Source organism: Aquarana catesbeiana, linkage group LG09 (assembly GCF_042186555.1).
Source record: "Aquarana catesbeiana isolate 2022-GZ linkage group LG09, ASM4218655v1, whole genome shotgun sequence".
In the NCBI taxonomy this organism is placed as follows: Eukaryota; Metazoa; Chordata; class Amphibia; order Anura; family Ranidae; genus Aquarana; species Aquarana catesbeiana.
The window spans coordinates 47,896,398-47,915,019 of record NC_133332.1 but is presented as its reverse complement, the minus strand read 5'-3'; the positions used below and the strand labels follow the sequence as shown (position 1 = coordinate 47,915,019).

The window sequence follows — 18,622 nt, the reverse complement described above, 5'->3', positions numbered from 1 at the left end:
TTATATAGGCATACCCCTCCCCCTTTTTTACCCTCTCTATCCTTGCGGTATAGGGTATACCCTTGAATGTTTGCCAGCCAATCATGAGAGCTGTTGAACCAGGTCTCTGAAATTCCCACAAAATCCAAATCCTTCTTGTACAACAGTATCTCTAGTTCACCCATCTTGTCCGCCATGCTCCTGGCATTGATGAACATGCCACATAGTTTAGACCGGTCGCATATTGTCTTCGTATTGGGTGTTTCGAGATTGCAACTAGGACTTGTTACTATACTCACCTTGTGTTTTTGTGCTTTGGTTAACCTACCACTAATGCCCCCAATACTACCCTCTGGAATATCTTCCATGCTGGCTATCTCTGTCTCTGGACCCTTCCCCCCATTGCCTGGTTTAAAAACCCCTCTAACTTTTTGGCCATCTTCATTCCCAGCAGATCTGCACCCTCCTCATTTAGGTGCAGTCCGTCCCTTCTATAGTACCGGTTACCGACTGAGAAGTCGGCCCAGTCCTCCAGGAACCCAAACCCCTCCTTACTACACCAGTTCTTCAGCCACTTGTTTACTTCCCTAATCTCCCTCTGCCTTTCTGGTGTGGCTCGATGTACCGGTAGTATTCTTGAGAATACTACCTTGGAGGTCCTTTTCCTCAATTTAGCTCCTAAGTCCCTAAAATCGTTCTTTAGGACACTCCATCTGCCTCTGACTTTGTCATTGGTGCCAACGTGCACCATGACAGCCGGGTTTTCCCCAGCCCCTCCCAGTAATCTGTCCACAAGATCCGTGATGTGCCGAACCCGAGCGCTCGGTAGACAACATACTGTTCGGCGCTTCAGGTCTTGGTTACAGATTGCCCTCTCTGTCCTTCTAAGAATTGAGTCCCCTACCACCAGAATCTGTCTTTCCTTTCCCTTTCCTTACCCCTCCTGACTGTCACCCATCTACTCTTTGCTAGTGCCTGCACCTCTTTGTCTCCACCCGCCTCTGTGCTGGCCCCTGTGCTGGCCCCTGCCAGCACCTGCCGTGTACGTTCCTGGCTCTCCTTTAGTATGGAGGGACTTCTCAGTGCTGACAGTTGCTTCCCCCCAGGGAAACAATGTGCTTACATTTTGCACAACAGTATTCGCCCTCGATCGGATGATCAAGGAACGCATACATGCAGCAAGATGTACAAAGAGTCGCCTCTCCACACCCGCCGGGCATCGTACCTATTAAATTTAGTGAGGATTTTGGGATTTTACCCTGTCCAAATTACCTAACAGCTAGCTTCCTGGCACTAATACTCAAGACAATACCCAGGTACTCACAGACTCACGTGCAATCACAGAACAGTCGCAGACCTACTTGCACTCGCAATACTCAAGTATACAGTACACAATACACAAGTACTAACGATCCACACACACTACTCAGAAAACACTCAGGTACTCACACTACACAGGTACTATGACCCCTGTTATAACCTCCTGTTTTAAACTCTGTTTTTTAACTCACCACTTATACCAGTTCCACTTACACAGAGTTCCACAGCCTCAGACTGAGCAGGCTCAGAATGAGTCCTACACACAGTTATATAGGCACCTGTGAGCAATTAACCACCCCCCTTAATTGATAGCCTGAAGGAACCAGAGAAAAAAAAAAAAAGCTATTTAAAAAGTGACAGAAATAGGTGATTGAAAAACTAAAAGGAAAAGCCCCAAAAATGCAACCCAGCAAACAAAAAGCAAGACTTGTTCACTCTAACTCTGTTTTTTAACTCACCACTTATACCAGTTCCACTTACACAGAGTTCCACAGCCTCAGACTGAGCAGGCAGTTCCTTTGACCTCATGATTCTTTTCTGCTCTGACATGCACTGTGAGCTATAAGGTCGTATATAGACAGGTGTGTGGCTTTTCTAATCAAGTCCAATCAGTATAATCAAACACAGCTGGACTCAAATGATGGTGTAGAACCATCTCAAGGATGATCAGAAGACATGGACAGCACCTGAGTTAAATATATGAGTGTCATAGCGAAGGGTCTGAATACTTAGGACCATGTGATATTTCAGTTTTTCTTTTTTAATAAATCTGCAAAAATGTCAACAATTCTGTGTTTATCTGTCAATATGGGGTGCTGTGTGTACATTAATGAGGAAAAAATGAACTTAAATGATTTTAGCAAATGGCTGCAATATAACAAAGAGTGAAACATTTAAGGGGGTCTGAATACTTTCCATCCCCACTGTATTTATCTAGGTAAAGACACATGCTATGTGGAATATTATATCCTGTAAGTAGGGATGAGCTTCGAGTTCGAGTCGAACTCATGTTCGACTCGAACATTGGCTGTTCGCAAGTTCGCCGAACAGCGAACAATTTGGGGTGTTCGCGGCAAATTCGAATGTCGCGGAACACCCTTTAAAAGTCTATAGGAGAAATCAAAAGTGCTAATTTTAAAGGCTAATATGCAAGTTATTGTCATAAAAAGTGTTTGGGGACCTGGGTCCTGCCCCAGGGGACATGGATCAATGCAAAAAAAAGTTTTAAAAATGGCCGTTTTTTCAGGAGCAGTGATTTTAATAATGCTTAAAGTCAAACAATAAAAGTGTAATATCCCTTTAAATTTCGTACCTGGGGGGTGTCTATAGTATGCCTGTAAAGGGGCGCATGTTTCCTGTGTTTAGAACAGTCTGACAGCAAAATGACATTTTGAAGGAAAAACCCATTTAAAACTACCCGCGGCTATTGCATTGCCGACAATACACATAGAAGTTCATTGATAAAAACGGCATGGGAATTCCCCAAAGGGGAACCCCGAACCAAAATTTAAAAAAAAAAAAAAAATGACGTGGGGTTCCCCCTAAATTCCTTCAGGTCTGGTATGGATTTTAAGGGGAACTCCGCGCCAAAAAAAAACAAAACGGTGTGGGGTCCCCCCAAAGATCCATACCAGACCCTTATCTGAGCACGCAACCTGGCAGGCCGCAGGAAAAGAGGGGGGGACGAGAGTGCGGCCCCCCCCCTCCTGAACCGTACCAGGCCACATGCCCTCAACATTGCGAGGGTGCTTTGGGGTAGCCCCCCAAAACACCTTGTCCCCATGTTGATGAGGACAAGGGCCTCATCCCCACAACCCTGGCCGGTGGGGACAAGGGGACCCCCAGATCCCGGCCCCCCCCGTGTGAAATGGTAAGGGGGTACTTACCCCTACCATTTCACTAAAAAACTGTCAAAAATGTTAAAAATGACAAGAGACAGTTTTTGACAATTCCTTTATTTAAATGCTTCTTTCTTCTATCTTCTTCTTCTTCTGGTTCTTCTGGCTCTTCCGGCTCTTCCTCCGGCGTTCTCGTCCAGCATCTCCTCCGGCATCTTCTATCTTCTTCTCCTCGGGCCGCTCCGCACCCATGGCATGGGGGGAGGCTCCCGCTCTTCTCTTCTTCTTTTCTTCTCTTCCTCTCTTCTTCTCTTCTTCATTTTCTTCTCCGGGCCGCTCCGCACCCATGCTGGCATGGAGGGAGGCTCCCGCTGTGTGACGGTGCTCCTCGTCTGACAGTTCTTAAATAATGGGGGGTGGGGCCACCCGGTGACCCCGCCCCCCTCTGACGCACGGGACATGACGGGACTTCCCTGTGGCATTCCCCGTGACATCACAGGGAAGTCCCGTCAAGTCACCGTGCGTCAGAGGGGGGCGGGGTCACTGGGTGGCCCCGCCCCCGTTAAGAACTGTCAGACGAGGAGCGCCGTCACACAGCGGGAGCCTCCCTCCATGCCAACATGGGTGCGGAGCGGCCCGGAGAAGAAAATGAAGAAGAGAAGAAGAGAAGAAGAGAAGATGAAGAAGATGAAGAGAAGAGCGGGAGCCTCCCCCCATGCCATGGGTGCGGAGCGGCCCGAGGAGAAGAAGATAGAAGACGCCGCGCAGGAGATGCTGGACGAGAACGCCGGAGGAAGAACCAGAAGAGCCAGAAGAACCAGAAGATGAAGGAAGATAGAAGAAAGAAGAAGCGTTTAAATAAAGGAATTGTCAAAAACTGCCTCTTGTCATTTTTAACATTTTTAGTGAAATGGTAGGGGTAAGTAACCCCTTACAATTTCACACGGGGGGGGCCGAGATCTGGGGGTCCCCTTGTTAAAGGGGGCTTCCAGATTCCGATAAGCCCCCCGCCCGCAGACCCCCACAACCACCGGCCAGGGTTGTGGGGATGAGGCCCTTGTCCTCATCAACATGGGGACAAGGTGTTTTGGGGGGCTACCCCAAAGCACCCTCGCAATGTTGAGGGCATGTGGCCTGGTACGGTTCAGGAGGGGGGGGGCCGCATTCTTGTCCCCCCCTCTTTTCCTGCGGCCTGCCAGGTTGCGTGCTCGGATAAGGGTCTGGTATGGATTTTTGGGGGGACCCCACGCCGATTTTTTTTTTTGGCGCGGGGTTCCCCTTAAAATCCATACCAGACCTGAAGGGTCTGGTATGGAATTTAGGGGGACTCCCACGTCATTTTTTTTTTTAAATTTTGGTTCGGGGTTCCCCTTTGGGGAATTCCCATGCCGTTTTTATCAATGAACTTCTATGTGTATTGTCGGCAATGCAATAGCCGCGAGTAGTTTTAAATGCATTTTTTCCTTCCAAATGTCATTTTGCTGTCAGACTGTTCTAAACACGGGAAACATGCGCCCCTTAACAGGCATACTATAGACACCCCCAGGTACGAAATTTAAAGGGATATTACACTTTTATTGTTTGACTTTAAGCATTATTAAAATCACTGCTCCTGAAAAAAAGGCCGTTTTTAAAACTTTTTTTTGCATTGATCCATGTCCCCTGGGGCAGGACCCAGGTCCCCAAACACTTTTTATGACAAAACTTGCATATTAGCCTTTAAAATTAGCACTTTTGATTATTCATGTTCGTGTCCCATAGACTTTAACGGTGTTCGCGTGTTCGAACAAACTTTTTTCCTGTTCGCATGTTCTGGTGCGAACCGAACAGGGGGGTGTTCGGCTCATCCCTACCTGTAAGTAAACATGGTCACAATCTATATATGTCTTTCATAACAATGATTGGTATCTTAAAACAATTCTTACTTCTAATTTGTTCTACATCAAAATATTATATTTTTACCTTATGACAGAATTATCACTGGGTCAGTAGACACTGACATCATAATTGTATCTATGACCTGGAATATAATATATAATTTGAATGATTTATAATCATATATATTTTGAAATTCCATTGGGTAGACAGAATTTAGATGTCCCCCAGAAATGTTTGAAATGAACTTTGGACAGACTCAATGAATATTTAGATAGAATCCAGCTATATAAACAAATCCTAGAGTCCTCACAAAAAGTTTAATCAAAGATATATTTCAACCTTTATTACAGTGTTAGGTCTTTTTATCTACCCACCTAAGACATGTAAATATCTTTGGTTTCTGCTTCGCAATTAGTTCAGTTGTGTAATTTAGGGTGGGTTATCCATTGAAAGTTGGGAAATGTATGAAGTCACGGTGACCTTTATTTCACCTCTGTCTTGAAGCCTAACCACTTTACATCTCCATCTGAAGTTTATGAAATATTTTATTTATTCATCAGAATTACAACAACCCTCTAAAACTTGAGAAGACGAGAAGAAAACTGGTCATGGAGGCTGCTAAGAGGCCTACAGCAACATTAAAGGAGCTGCAGGAATATCTGGCAAGTACCGGCTGTGTGGTACATGTGACAACAATCTCCCATATTCTTCATATGTCTGGGCAATGAGGTAGAGTGGCAAGACGGAAGCCTTTTCTTACGAAGAAAAACATCCAAGCTGGCTAAATTTTGCAAAAACACATCTAATGTCTCCCAAAAGCATGTGGGAAAATGTGTTAAGGTCTGATGAAACCAAGGTTGAACTTTTTGGCCATAATTCCAAAAGATATGTTTGGTGCAAAAACAGCAATGCACATCACCAAAAGAATACCATACCCAGAGTAAAGCATGGTGGTGGCAGCATCATGCTTTGGGGCTGTTTTTCTTCAGCTTGAACAGGGGCCTTAGTCAAGGTAGAGGAAATTATGAACTGTTCCAAATACCAATCAATATTGGCACAAAACATTCAGGCTTCTGCTTGAAAGCTGAACATGAAGAGGAACTTCATCTTTCAGCATGACAATGAACCAAAGCATACATCCAAATCAACAAAGGAATGGCTTCACCAGAAAAAGATTAAAGTTTTGGAATGGCCCAGCAACAGCCCAGATCTGAATCTGATTTAAAATTCTATTGAAAATCTGTGGGGCGATCTGAAGAGGGATGTGCACAGAAGATACCCTCACAATCTGACAGATTTGGGGTGTTTTTGCAAAGAAGAGTGGGCAAATATATATCAACAAAGTATTAGTTTAAGGGTGTGCACACTTATGCAACCATATTATTTTATTTTTCTATTTTTACTTCCCTCCACACAAAGTTTGTTTTTCAACTGAGTTGTACAGTTTATAGGTCACATTAAAGGTGGAAAAAGTTCTGAAATGATTTATCTTTGTCTCCTTTTTTACATCACAGAAACCTGACATTTTAACTGGGGTGTGTAGACTTTTTATATCGAGTGTATTTGTTTAAATATATGTACGCAGCACTAGGCATGTGCAATTCGTTTCGTTACGAATTCGTTTTTTAACGAATTTCGACAAATTCGTTAATTCGGGAATATCCGAATTAACGAAAACCCGTTTAACGAATTTTTTCCGAATATTCGTAAATTCGATAAAATTGGACATTCGTAAATTCGGGCATTCGAACATTCGCAATTTACATTCGTACATTCGCAATTTACATTCGTACATTCGTACATTAGTAAATTAGTGAATTCGTAAATTCGAAAATTCGGAAATCTGAAATAATAGTTAACTAATAATAACTTAACTATTAGTAATTACTAGTAACTTTGAATTTATAGGTATTGTAATTTCCTTTTAAATTTGGCTGTTAGTGAACGTAACACATACAAATTTATCCGAAGTTATGAATGATCCGAAAAAACGGAATGGAACGTAATGAATTAATAATAATAAATAATAAAACATTGTTATTATTATTATTGTTATTATTATTTATTATTAATTTGTTCCGTTCCATTTGTTTAAATGCAGCCTTAATTTTGGATAATTCGTAACTTCGGATAAATTTGTATTTGTTACGTTCACTGACAGTCAAGTTCGAAAGGAAATTACAATACCTAAAATTTAATAGTTAGTTACTATTTCAGATTTTTGAATTTTCGGGGTTTTTGGTTTTTCAAACTTCGAATTTACAAATTTCCGAATTTTCTAATTTACAAATGTACGATTTTACGAATGTACGAATTTACGAATGTACAAATGTACAAATGTAAAAATGTACGAATATACGAATGAACGAATGTTCGAATCACGAATGTTCGAATTACGAATGTTCGAATTACGAATGTACGAATGTACGAATGAACGAATTTACGAATCCCAATCATAACGAATGACCCGAAAAACGAAAAAAATAATAAACTAATGAAACGAAAACGAAAATGAACGAATTTTTTTGGCTGTGCACATGTCTACGCAGCACTATATAACTATAATGATTTACAAGTATATGTGGGAACACATTAGGTGCTTGCAGCAAAATTTGGGTGATTTGATGGTTTAATTTATATTGATTATTATTTCTTGCTAAGTTGGAGTTGCGCACACGGCTTATTTTATTTTTTAACTAGGCCTTAGCCTCATTAGAAGTTGTAATAGCCTTTTTATCAAAATCCAAACCAAGACATAAAGCCTCTGTGTCTGGCTCTTTTTATTGTAATTGTTTTTATAGATGGAGGTCAACTAGGGCTATGAATACTAACAAACATTCTCATGTAAATATAGTTTACTAAAAAAATTTTCTGTATTAATGTGGTCAAGTGAACTTTTTTATATTATATCCTCTATATTAATTCCTTTTTGAAGGCATAATACATAACAATAGAGATTACATATTGTCGGGTTCTCAACACCAGGCCACAGGCCAAAGAAACATCCTCTATTATAACTATTATTATTAACTCCAGCCATACATCTAAATACTTGGCTGAAATACAGTACATGCCTGAGGGATGTATCAATTGTTTTACAATTGTGTTCAGTCAAGTCAGTCATGCGATCCAGAAGCCCAGTTCTTTCATGCAATCCAGACAAAGATCATTTTTTCAGTCTACACTCTTCCACTTCTATTGAGAGAAATACAGGAGGTATCTTGTTCTCCATTTTTCCCCTTTCTATCTCTGATTTCTGTAATTTCAGACCCTGACCTGGAAAAAAACATACAGATTTGTAGAGTCAGCATGAATTTAGGACTTGTAATTTGCATACTAATTGTAGTAACTAGAGTTTGGTGGTTTTGAAAGTTTTGAAGTTTTTGGATAAACATGGCAGCCTTCATATACCTGCAGCTGGATAGGACAACACAGACAGTAAAGATAACTTGTATATATTGCAGAAACTGGAAACCAGATAACATGGTTATGTTAGCTGCCTGGGAGAACAACATCTACAATAAAAATTTGAAATATAGATATTATTTTATTTAATATTATTATTATTATTATATATTTTTATTATTATTTTATTATTATATTATTATTAATTGTTTATTTTTATTTATTTGTATTTGTATTTTTTTAAATAAGAATTCCAGGTATTTTATACATAACTAGCTTGGCCCAAGATAATTATGCATACATTATACTTGGCCAAAGCCCTTGGAAGCTGAAAATCACTGAAGTAGACATTACTACTGCAGTGATCTCTACTTGCTTCTGGGTCCCATGCTGAGTGGCTGCCCTGCTGTAACACAAGAGGTTGGCTGCTCTACATGGCAAAGCATTCTTTTATTAGATGAGGTGGGCGAGCATGACATCACCGCCCCAATTCTGCACCTCGTCCAATCAGAGAACGCTTTGCATTAATTTGGGGAATGCAAAGCATTCTTTGAATAGTGCCTGCGCGGAGCAGCCAAACTCCTGTGTTCAGAATGCATCAGGGCAGCCTCTTAGTGCAGAGCCTGGAAGCAAGCAGAGATCACTGGCGTAGAAATGTCTACTTCAGTAAGGGTGTTTTTATGAAATATTATATACATTTTAAATTTAAAGAAAACATTTTTTATTCTTTAACATTACTATTGTAGATGTTGTTCTCCCAAGCTACTGATGTAACTCTTTCTTCTGGTTTCCAGTATCTTCATTTCATTTTTATTTCAGGTCCTGTTAGCAGATATATTCCTATATTCAAATTTATTATGAACCATGATTTGCCTTTTCTGACTTATGTACATTTAGGCTGTCAGTTGTAATAACATAATGGAGGCACTAACCCTTCTCCAATATACAAAGAAATTTGTTTTCTTTAGCAGTCTGTGTCCTCATTGGAGAGATTTCCCATCACTTCCTGAAGCAATGAGAAGTAAGGATATACCTCCAAAAGGTCCCTTTTACATGGGCAGCTGTCTCTACCACCCTCTGAAAATCGATCTGTGGTGGAAGGAGGTAGAGCCACAGCTTATCGGTGGTCAGAAGGCAATGCTGTCACCTGAATGTTTTTTTTTTCTTTGGCTGATTTTTTATTTGTTTTTTTGTATTGAAATATCGTATCACAACCGTGAGTCATTCATTGGCTCAGGGGTTGTTGCATGGTCTTATTGCCCTTAAAGTTGGAGTAAACTTGTGAACTGATAATTAGTGATGGGCCGAACATCCCCGGTTCGGTTCGCACCAGAATTCCAGAACATGGAAAAAGAGAACCCTATTAAAGTCTATGGGACCCAAACTCCCCAAAAGTCCCCATTTTGAAGGCTTATATGCAAGTTATTGGCCATAAAATGGGCATGGGGGCCTGGGTACTGCCCTGGGGACATGTATCCATGCAAAAATGTTTTTAAAAAGTATCATTTTTAAAGGAGCAGTGATTTTAACCTCCCTGGCGGTTTTTCCGAGTGTGGCTCGGAGTTAAAATTCAGGACCATTAGCGGTAACCCCGAGCCACACTCGGGATTACATCGCAGGATCCTGGTGTGGCTTTACTTACCTTGTCCCCGGGATCCTGCGATGTCCCCCACAGTGTCCGTGGGCTCCGTCCTCTGCCCGAAGCCTCTCCTTGCCAGGCTCCGTTCCCTGCGAGCGTCGCGACGCACGGGGGCGGAGCCTGGCGGCAAATTAAAAAAGTAAAAATCATAACACATACAGTACTATAATCTTACAGATTACAGTACTGTATGAAATTTTTTCACATCCCTTTTGTCCTCAGTGCTTTGGCCCATGCCCTGCATGCAGTTTTATGTGATATATACTGTTCTTTCTGCCTGGAAACTGGAAATTGTCCATAGCAACCAAAAAGTGTCCCTTTACGTCAAAAGTGGCTTTAGACCAGCTAGAAAACAGCGATAGTAAATTAGAACACTTGCAGAATTGAGCGATAGTGAATCGTGGGGAAATTTATTTTATTACTATTTATTTTTATTTTTTTAATTATTTATTTTTATTATTTATTATATTATAATTTATGTTTTTGTGTTTCAAACTTTATCATACCCGGGATATCTACTAGACTCTTGTTTGGACAGATTTAAGTGTGTTATTGTTAAGAATTACAGACCTACAATATAAAACGCCAAATTTCCATGCAAAATAATTGTACCGCTTTCAGCACCTAAAATCCGAAATAATCATACCGCCAGGGAGGTTATTGATGCTTAAAGTGAAACAAAAAAATGAAAAATTATTTTAAATATAGTGCCTGAGGGGTCTCCTTAGTCTGCCTGTAAAAGGGCACATCTATACCGTCATGTATAGAACCTGCAGCAGCAAAACTGACATTTATTTAATGACATTTAAATTGATTTTTCCCGCTGTAAGCTTTCTTGAAAAAAAAAAAAAATAGAAAAATGTGAAAAAAAAAACGGCGAGGGGGTCCCCACCCCCAATCCATATTAGGTCCTTTGGCCATCTCTACCTATAATATGGCTTAATAAGGCTTACATATAGGTACTGTAAATATCTCCTAAACATGCACTGTTTAGGATATATTTACTGTAGATGCAGCTGGTGATGTCACCAGCGCATGTGCTCTGAAGGAACAGCATACCTGTGCTGTAAACAGCGGCTCCTGGGAGCATGCACAGGAATGACATAATCGCAGCTCCGGCCACTCACAGCCAGAGTCCACAAACCCGGAAGGAAGATGGGGTGAAGATAGAAGCACCTTCAGTGGTGAAAGTGTGCCGCTGGAGGGCTTCATTCCAATTCACACAATGTGCTAGTATGCGATTCCTTGCAGGTTTAAAAAAAAAAGCCAACAGTTTACTACCACTTTAATGGGCATGTTTGACAGGTGGTGCTGCCTTTCAAAATTGGCAGGTTCAGTTATAAATTTGCCTTGGCCACAGTAGGTCTACAGACCCCTTTGGTCCGCCATGTCCGCTTGTAGGAGGGTGGTTGAGGGGGTGCTAAAAACAGGGCCGATCCTGGGCAGGTGCATGGGGTGCTCTGCACCCGGGCGCTGCAGAAAGAGGGGCGCTGAAGTGTCAGAGTGCTTCCCTCCTGGCTCCCTCCTCCTCTCCTTGTTCTGTGAAGTAGCGTCGCTATGGGGAAGGCGGCCGTGGTGCAGTCCGCCAGTGAACACAAGCGGCCGTGCTGTGACAAGTGGGAGGTGAGCTGGTGGATGTCAGCGTATCTCCCCCGCTCGCCCCCCCTTCTCCTGTCAGCTGAGCATGGCTCTCATCTTGTTAGCTGCTCAGCTTGATGCCTGATTTGCTTCCGTCCCCATTGGCCACAGTGGAGGGCCAATCAGAAGATGCTAGCAGTGCATCATGGGACATGAAGTCTGTAAAGTGTAAAGGAAGGCTTCCTCTGCTGTGCCCAGTGATTGCAGGTATGTGCAGGGGGAGGGGTGGGTGAGTGAGCCTGTTACTTTATCAGTTAGCAGCAGCAAGACAGAATGTCTGTGTACACTGCATGCTGCTCAGAACAGCCTGGGAATGAAGGGAGGGGGAGAGTGAATGTACCTGAGCTCCTCACTGACTTCCCCCTGACTTGGCCACCCTTACCATTAATGTAGAAGGCTGTAAGGGGTGAGCAGTAGGCTGACACATAAGCAAGTCACTCAGCTTGTCCACCTGACACTCCCCCCTTCCAGACATTGGGGTGTAAGAAGTAAGTCGCACACAACATGCTATACCATCTCTGCAGACTTGATGGAGAGCCAGGAGAAAATTGTCTGTTGGGGTAATTTAAGGGGATAGTCTGTACTGGGAATGGGAAGGGGGGCAATATTTGTTGTACACTGGCCAGTATGTTACCTCTGTGCTATGTGCATGGCACACTTCTGAGCACTGTCTGAAACACACTTGAACCTTCTACTCCATGCACTCCTCAGCCCAGCAAAACAATCAAACCTCAGCCTAACACCCGTACAATACGCATTCCTGAACCATCTGCTGTCTGTGCGTATCGCACTCCTGTGCTTTCTGTGTAAAACACATTCCTGTGCTTTGTGTTCTGTGCAGTATGCGCTTCTTATCCCTATGCTCTGTGTAACACACACTCCTGTGCTCTGTGCGATACTCACTCCTGTGCCCTGCAGCCTGTGCAATGCATACTCCTAAGCCCTGTGTGTTGAACACTCCTGAACCCTGTACTCTGTACAATATGGGGGGTGAGTACCTGCACCTATTCTCTGGGAAGAAAAAAAGTCCCAGGTTATGTTTGAAATCTCTGACCATCTCTTGTATCATTTCTACAGTCTCTGACCATCTCCTGTATCATGTCTGCAGTCTCTGATCATCTCCTGTACTATGTCTGCAGTCTCTGATCATCTCTTGTATCATGTCCGCAGTCTCTGATCATCTCTTGTATCATGTCTGCAGTCTCTGACCATCTCTTGTATCATCATATCTGCAGTCTCTGACCATCTTCCGTAGTATGTCTGCAGTCTCTGACCATATCTTGTATCATGTCTCCAGTCTATGTCCATTTCATGTATCATGTCTGCAGTCTCTGACTATCTCCTGTACTACATGGGTATGTCTGTAGTATGTCTGGGGGCTCTTTCTACCAGACTCGCTAACAGAAGCCCTCTCTGTGTCCATCAGAGAGACTCCCCCTCCAGGTCCCACTAGAGTACTCTCTTCCTGTAATTTGTTTATTGTTAAGAGATCATGGGAGGATGCCAGGGTAACGAATACTCCTTAGGGAGCATCTCTGTGTTTGAGTCATTGACATAGAAACATTTGTAATGGGGAGGAGTTAGTAAGATGACCACGCCCATGTGATGGCGCCAGAAATATTTCTGCACCCAGGCATCGGTGACCCTAGGATCGTCCCTGGCTAAAAATGCTGCTCCCTGGCTGCCCATGTGAAAGAGACCTAAACGGAACACAGACTACAAATTAAACCCTACTAAAGGTTATATTCTTTCCTCAATCCATCAAGAACTATTTAACAAAAGCTTGGGCTGGGGTTGGGTTTGAAGCACTCTAGTGTCCACCGAGACATGCTAGCTTATGTTATAATTGTTCTGGAGTTAATGGATAACAGCAAAAAGTCTGACATAAAATTTCTGTTTCTTTTTAAAGGTTATCAGAAAGAGGATCTTCCTATGCATCCTGCTTTGTCTGTCTCTGACTTACTTATTTTATGTAAAGTTTCAGCTGTGAGTATAAAAATGTATCTTCTGTTATTTAAAGGGGTTTTGCTTCTTAAAAGATAAAGGGGGAACTTCTTACATGTGCTACTTGGTAGGATCATACCACCCAGAGCTGCACTAACTGGGACCATGAGCAGCTGCTGTATGAGCGGGAACAAAGTTAACCTTCAGAAACCCAGCAGGCTGGGAAACAGGGTCACAGAGCAGGCATGGAAATCCATTCCAGGAGGATTTTTCGGGGGGGCAATAGTTTTCTAACCCGTGAACCAAGCTAAAGTATACTATATATAACAAGGTCTCTTCTTCTGTTTGATAGTAAATGCAGTTATGTTGACTCCCCAGTTGTCTGCCCCACTTACAAATATATGTAGATCTTCCACCTCTCCATAAAGAGAGCCTGTCACAAACTAAAAAATAGCAGGAAAGGGGACAGAAATTAAATATTTTAAATGCTTACTTGTAGTGTTTTTCTTTCCCATGGCTTGTTTCTATATTACCTTGCAATGTGTCTTTGTACTTGAAATAAAATTGGAACATTGTGTAGTGGGGAAGCGCAACTGCTCTTTAATCCAAGCCCAGGCAGGAATGGGGGTAGGACATGGCACAGGGCACAAGGTATTATTGACCCTGGCAAAGGGCCAGGAAAGAGCATGGGGTGACCCGTCCAGGCTTAGCTGATACCTGCTGAAGGTCCTCTCTATACCTGCTTCAGGTCTTATGCCAATGGAGCCCTCCCCACCTCTCAGTGACAGTGGAAGTTCCAGGAAACGTCCCTATATAGAGGTTACAGGAAAGGGGAATCACCTGAAGAACGCCTTTTCAGCTATTTTCAAAACTATTTGTACACTGATGGCACCCAACTCTATCTTTCTACCCCTCAGCTCAGACCACCTCAAGCATTAATTATTTACTAATGGACATATGAATCTGGATGTCTCACCACTTCCTCAAACTCACCACTTCCTCAAACTGGGCTCATAATATTGCCTCCCCCCATGCCCTTTGCCAACTTCTCCATTGAGGGGAATGGTACAACTATCACTTCCTCCCTGGATGCCAGGGTACTAGATGTAATTCCGGACTCACATACACACCCAATCACTTGACAAATCTTGCCACCTCATCTTCAGTAACATCTCAAAAATAAACCCCTTCTCAACTAACAATGCCACAAAGCTACTAATTCACTCCCCTATTATCTTTCACCCTGACCATTGAACCTGCTTTTAGGCTTACCTTTACATAGTCTATCCCCCTTTAGTTCCTCATTAATGCTGCCGCCAGATGCATCCACTTTACCAACTGTTTAGTGTCCACCACCCCTCACTGCCAGTCCCTCCACTGACTTCTGCTCACCCAATGAATAAAATTCAAAATACTAATAGTAATCTACAAAGCCAAAATGGAAATACGAAATACCTCATGAATGGGATTTTAAAGGCAATTGTGAACAATAAAGATTATATTTTCATAAAAATTGAAAAAGGTATTAAAACAATTTAGACATGATAAAAAAAAAATTTCCCAAAAGGAATCCAAAAAAAGGACAACACAAAGGTACATGTATCATATTACAAGATATGACATAAACCCACTACACACAGAATACCATCCATAAAATAAATGAATGATGATGGGTAGTGGGGGTATCCAACACGTTTCGATATATGTATGAAAATATAGTCTTCTTCAGGGACTGATGCCACTCCTGAAAATACAGATTAAAATATGAATACAAAGTTGGAAACCTCATACAAAAGTGTGGGATATAAACATTTTAATATTTTCAAAAAACAAAACTTACAATATAATATTAGAAGGGGCATTCCTTCAACACACATGATCATCCTTTAAGTCTGCAGAAAATGCGTCTTTCATCACATATGGGGGTTACTGAACAATTCCCAAACAGGCGCCAGAAAACCAAGGAACAGGGGGGAGACCCAAAAATTCCAACTGGAAAAAAAAAAAAAAAAAAGGGGATATGGCATTTTATATATCAATTATGTAGTATATCATGCATATCACTGCGCATCCCCTGGGAGCATCCCCAAACCACAAAGTGAAAGGGGGAGCCAACCCTGTAAAAGGAGGCGATCAATCCCGGGGAAAGAGGGAGTCCCTGCAATGAGGGAATTACCAAATCCCTGAGAGAGTGCCCCCCCCCCCGATACTAAGAGAAAGGCACAAAAGCATGCATGTGGTTTATGAAGCAAGTACTTAAACCAATCTCATATGTGTTCAGACCAACAGGATGGGAGAGAAGTGGTGGCCACAACAATCTCGATCCGACTGGGTTGTAAACAAAAAACCCCCATAGACAGATTCTGTCTGACTAAAAAGCCTCCATGACGGAATGATGACGGAAGGAATGGCGCCAAAGAACCCCCGGCGTCTTCCTTATATATCCCCATGCGGTCCGTCAGTGCCGTCGCCGCATGACGCGGCGACCATGACGCCCCACGCATACAAGGATGCAATGTGTCATGCAAAGTCGTGACGCACAGACGTAATACGTTGCACGGCGAGTGGCGCAGATGGCGACAAAGAATAGATTGCATAGTATGGCAACAGAGATAAAACTATAAAGAGCCTTCGCGCTACTATGGTAGATTAGTGAATGGACTAAATTATAGTATAAATTCCTATCATACGTGATCAAATCTCAAAGTGCATATAGTGCTTTAAGTGCAATCACAATACCTAAACAGCAACTGCCTGCAGCAGAATCTTCAGTGTATCACAATCCACTCTCAGTAAATATTGTAAAAGTGATCCCGTGCTACAGTATAAAAGAACTTTTCACTACATAAAGCAAATGAATAAAATTATAAAATTAATTCAACGGTCAAAAACAGTGCAAGTGTATTCAATAATAATATATTAATAAAAAATCCCAGGGCAAATGATTCTGAATAGTAATAGTCTCTTAACAACGTTATCCAGACAGTATCCAAAAAAAGAAAAAAAAAAAGATGAAAAAATGTGAAAGAGCAGTTTCAATATAAAATGCAGTGGACAAGGAGAAGTTCAAGTCCCATAAATGTGCTCACAGAGCCCTCACCTTCATAGCCTGATAGAATAGCATATAGTGTTGAATTGAGTTCGGTTACGTTGTGTTGCTCCAACTTCTACCACCAGGGGGTCCTCCGTGCCACCATATGTAAAATTATAATTGCCTGAGGTGCCAGCAAATAGCCATAAATAAGAATTCAATCCGCCATATTAATCTGTACCACCAGGGGGTCTTCTAATCCACCAGACAAATCTCCCAACTCAAGCTGTGCATCCACGTCATCTCATATCCTCATACTGTCCTCCTTTCAGGTTTCCAAATGTATCTATTGCTTCCGACTGTAGGTTATGACACAGACCCACACAGGCTGTAGGTGTTTTGTGTTTCACTCTTTATGTGTGGGCACTTTTTTTTGGCACCGGGTGGAAGTTTTTGAGGTGTGTTTTGCACGCCACTGGCTTTTCGATAAAAAAAAAAAAAAAAAAAAAAAAAAATATCTCCCCATTCTGCCTAGTGACAAGTGTCACTTGATCTCTGCTCCCTGTCATTGGAGCAGAGATCAGTGACGTCATACACCAGCCCATCCCCCTGACAGTTAGAAATCACTCCCCTAGGACGCACTTAACCCCTCCCCCTAGTGGTTAACCCCTTCACTGCCAGTGTCATTTATACAGGAATCAATGCATTTTTATAGCACTGATTGCTGTATAAATGAAAATGGTCCCAAAAATGTGTAAAAAATGTCTGCCATAACATTGCAGTCACAAAAAAAAAAAAAAAAAAAAAAAAAAAAAAAAAAAAAAGCTGATCACCGCCATTACTAGTAAAAAAAAAAAAATTATTAATAAAAATGCCATAAAACTATCCCCTATTTTGTAAACGCTATAACTTTTGCACAAACAAATCAATAAACGCTTATTGCTATTTTTTTTACCAAAAATATGTAGAAGAATACGGATCAGCCTAAACTGAGGAAAAAAATGTTTTTTTATATATTTTTTGGGGATAATTATTATAGCAAAATGTAAAAAATAATGCTTTTTTTTCAAAATTGTCGCTCTTATTTTGTTTATGGCGCAAAAAATTAAAATCGCAGAGATGATCAAATACCACCAAAAGAAAGCTCTATTTGTCGGAAAAAAAAAAAAAGTCGTCAATTTTGTTTTGGAGCCACGTTGCGCGACTGCGCAATTGTCAATTAAAGCGAGGCAGTGCCGAATCACAAAAACGCTCTGGTCAGGAAGGGGGTAAATCCTTCCGGGGCTGAAGTGGTTAAGACTTCGATAACTAGAAAGGGGTTTGTAAAGGGCATTAACACCCTAAGCACCCAGGTGCAAAAATAAAAAGGGGCACTGGTGCAATTGACAAAACAATAAAAAAAAAAGTCAAGGAATGATAAACGAATGAAGGAAGTCTTTTTAGTCCTTAAAAATCCTCTTTTTTTTTTTTTTTTAATAAAAATAACAAACATGCCTATATTTACCTGCTCTGTGCTAAATGATTGCACAGAGTAGGTAAGTATAGGCATGTTTGTTATTCTCTTCTTCTGGGGTGGCTCTGGACGGGTGTGCCTACCTGCCAGGCTGGACTAAGGTGTGTTGGACTTTTATACAACTCATTTGCCTAACTTTGACTCTAATGGGGTTATTTACTAAAACTGGAGAGTGCAAAATCTGAAGTAGCTCTGAAAAGAAAACTGCTTCCACATAACTCCCAACTGTCCCTGATTTCAAGGGACTGTCCCTGATTTGGAACAAAGTCCCTCTTTCCTCCTCATTTGTCCCTCATTTTAGTCTGATACATATAATTGTATATAAAATGCACTTGTTATCTTTCAAAACGTGTTTCCCAGTGCTAAACCTTTTATCAAATTTCTAAATTGCTGCATTTGTGGATCTAAAAAGCCAGTAAAAATGAATTTGTGATTAA

At 41.7% G+C, this 18,622-nt stretch overlaps 1 protein-coding gene across 2 annotated transcripts in view; it reads left to right on the top strand.

Moving 5' to 3' along the window:
• Positions 1 to 18,622, top strand: part of LOC141107594 (N-acetyllactosaminide alpha-1,3-galactosyltransferase-like) — a 153,762-nt gene that overhangs the window by 83,074 nt on the left and 52,066 nt on the right. For both annotated transcript variants that reach the window (XM_073598444.1, XM_073598443.1), the window contains one exon: positions 13,607 to 13,683. In XM_073598444.1, the coding sequence (XP_073454545.1) occupies positions 13,607 to 13,683 (77 nt within the window). The remainder of the gene's footprint in view (positions 1 to 13,606; positions 13,684 to 18,622) is intronic.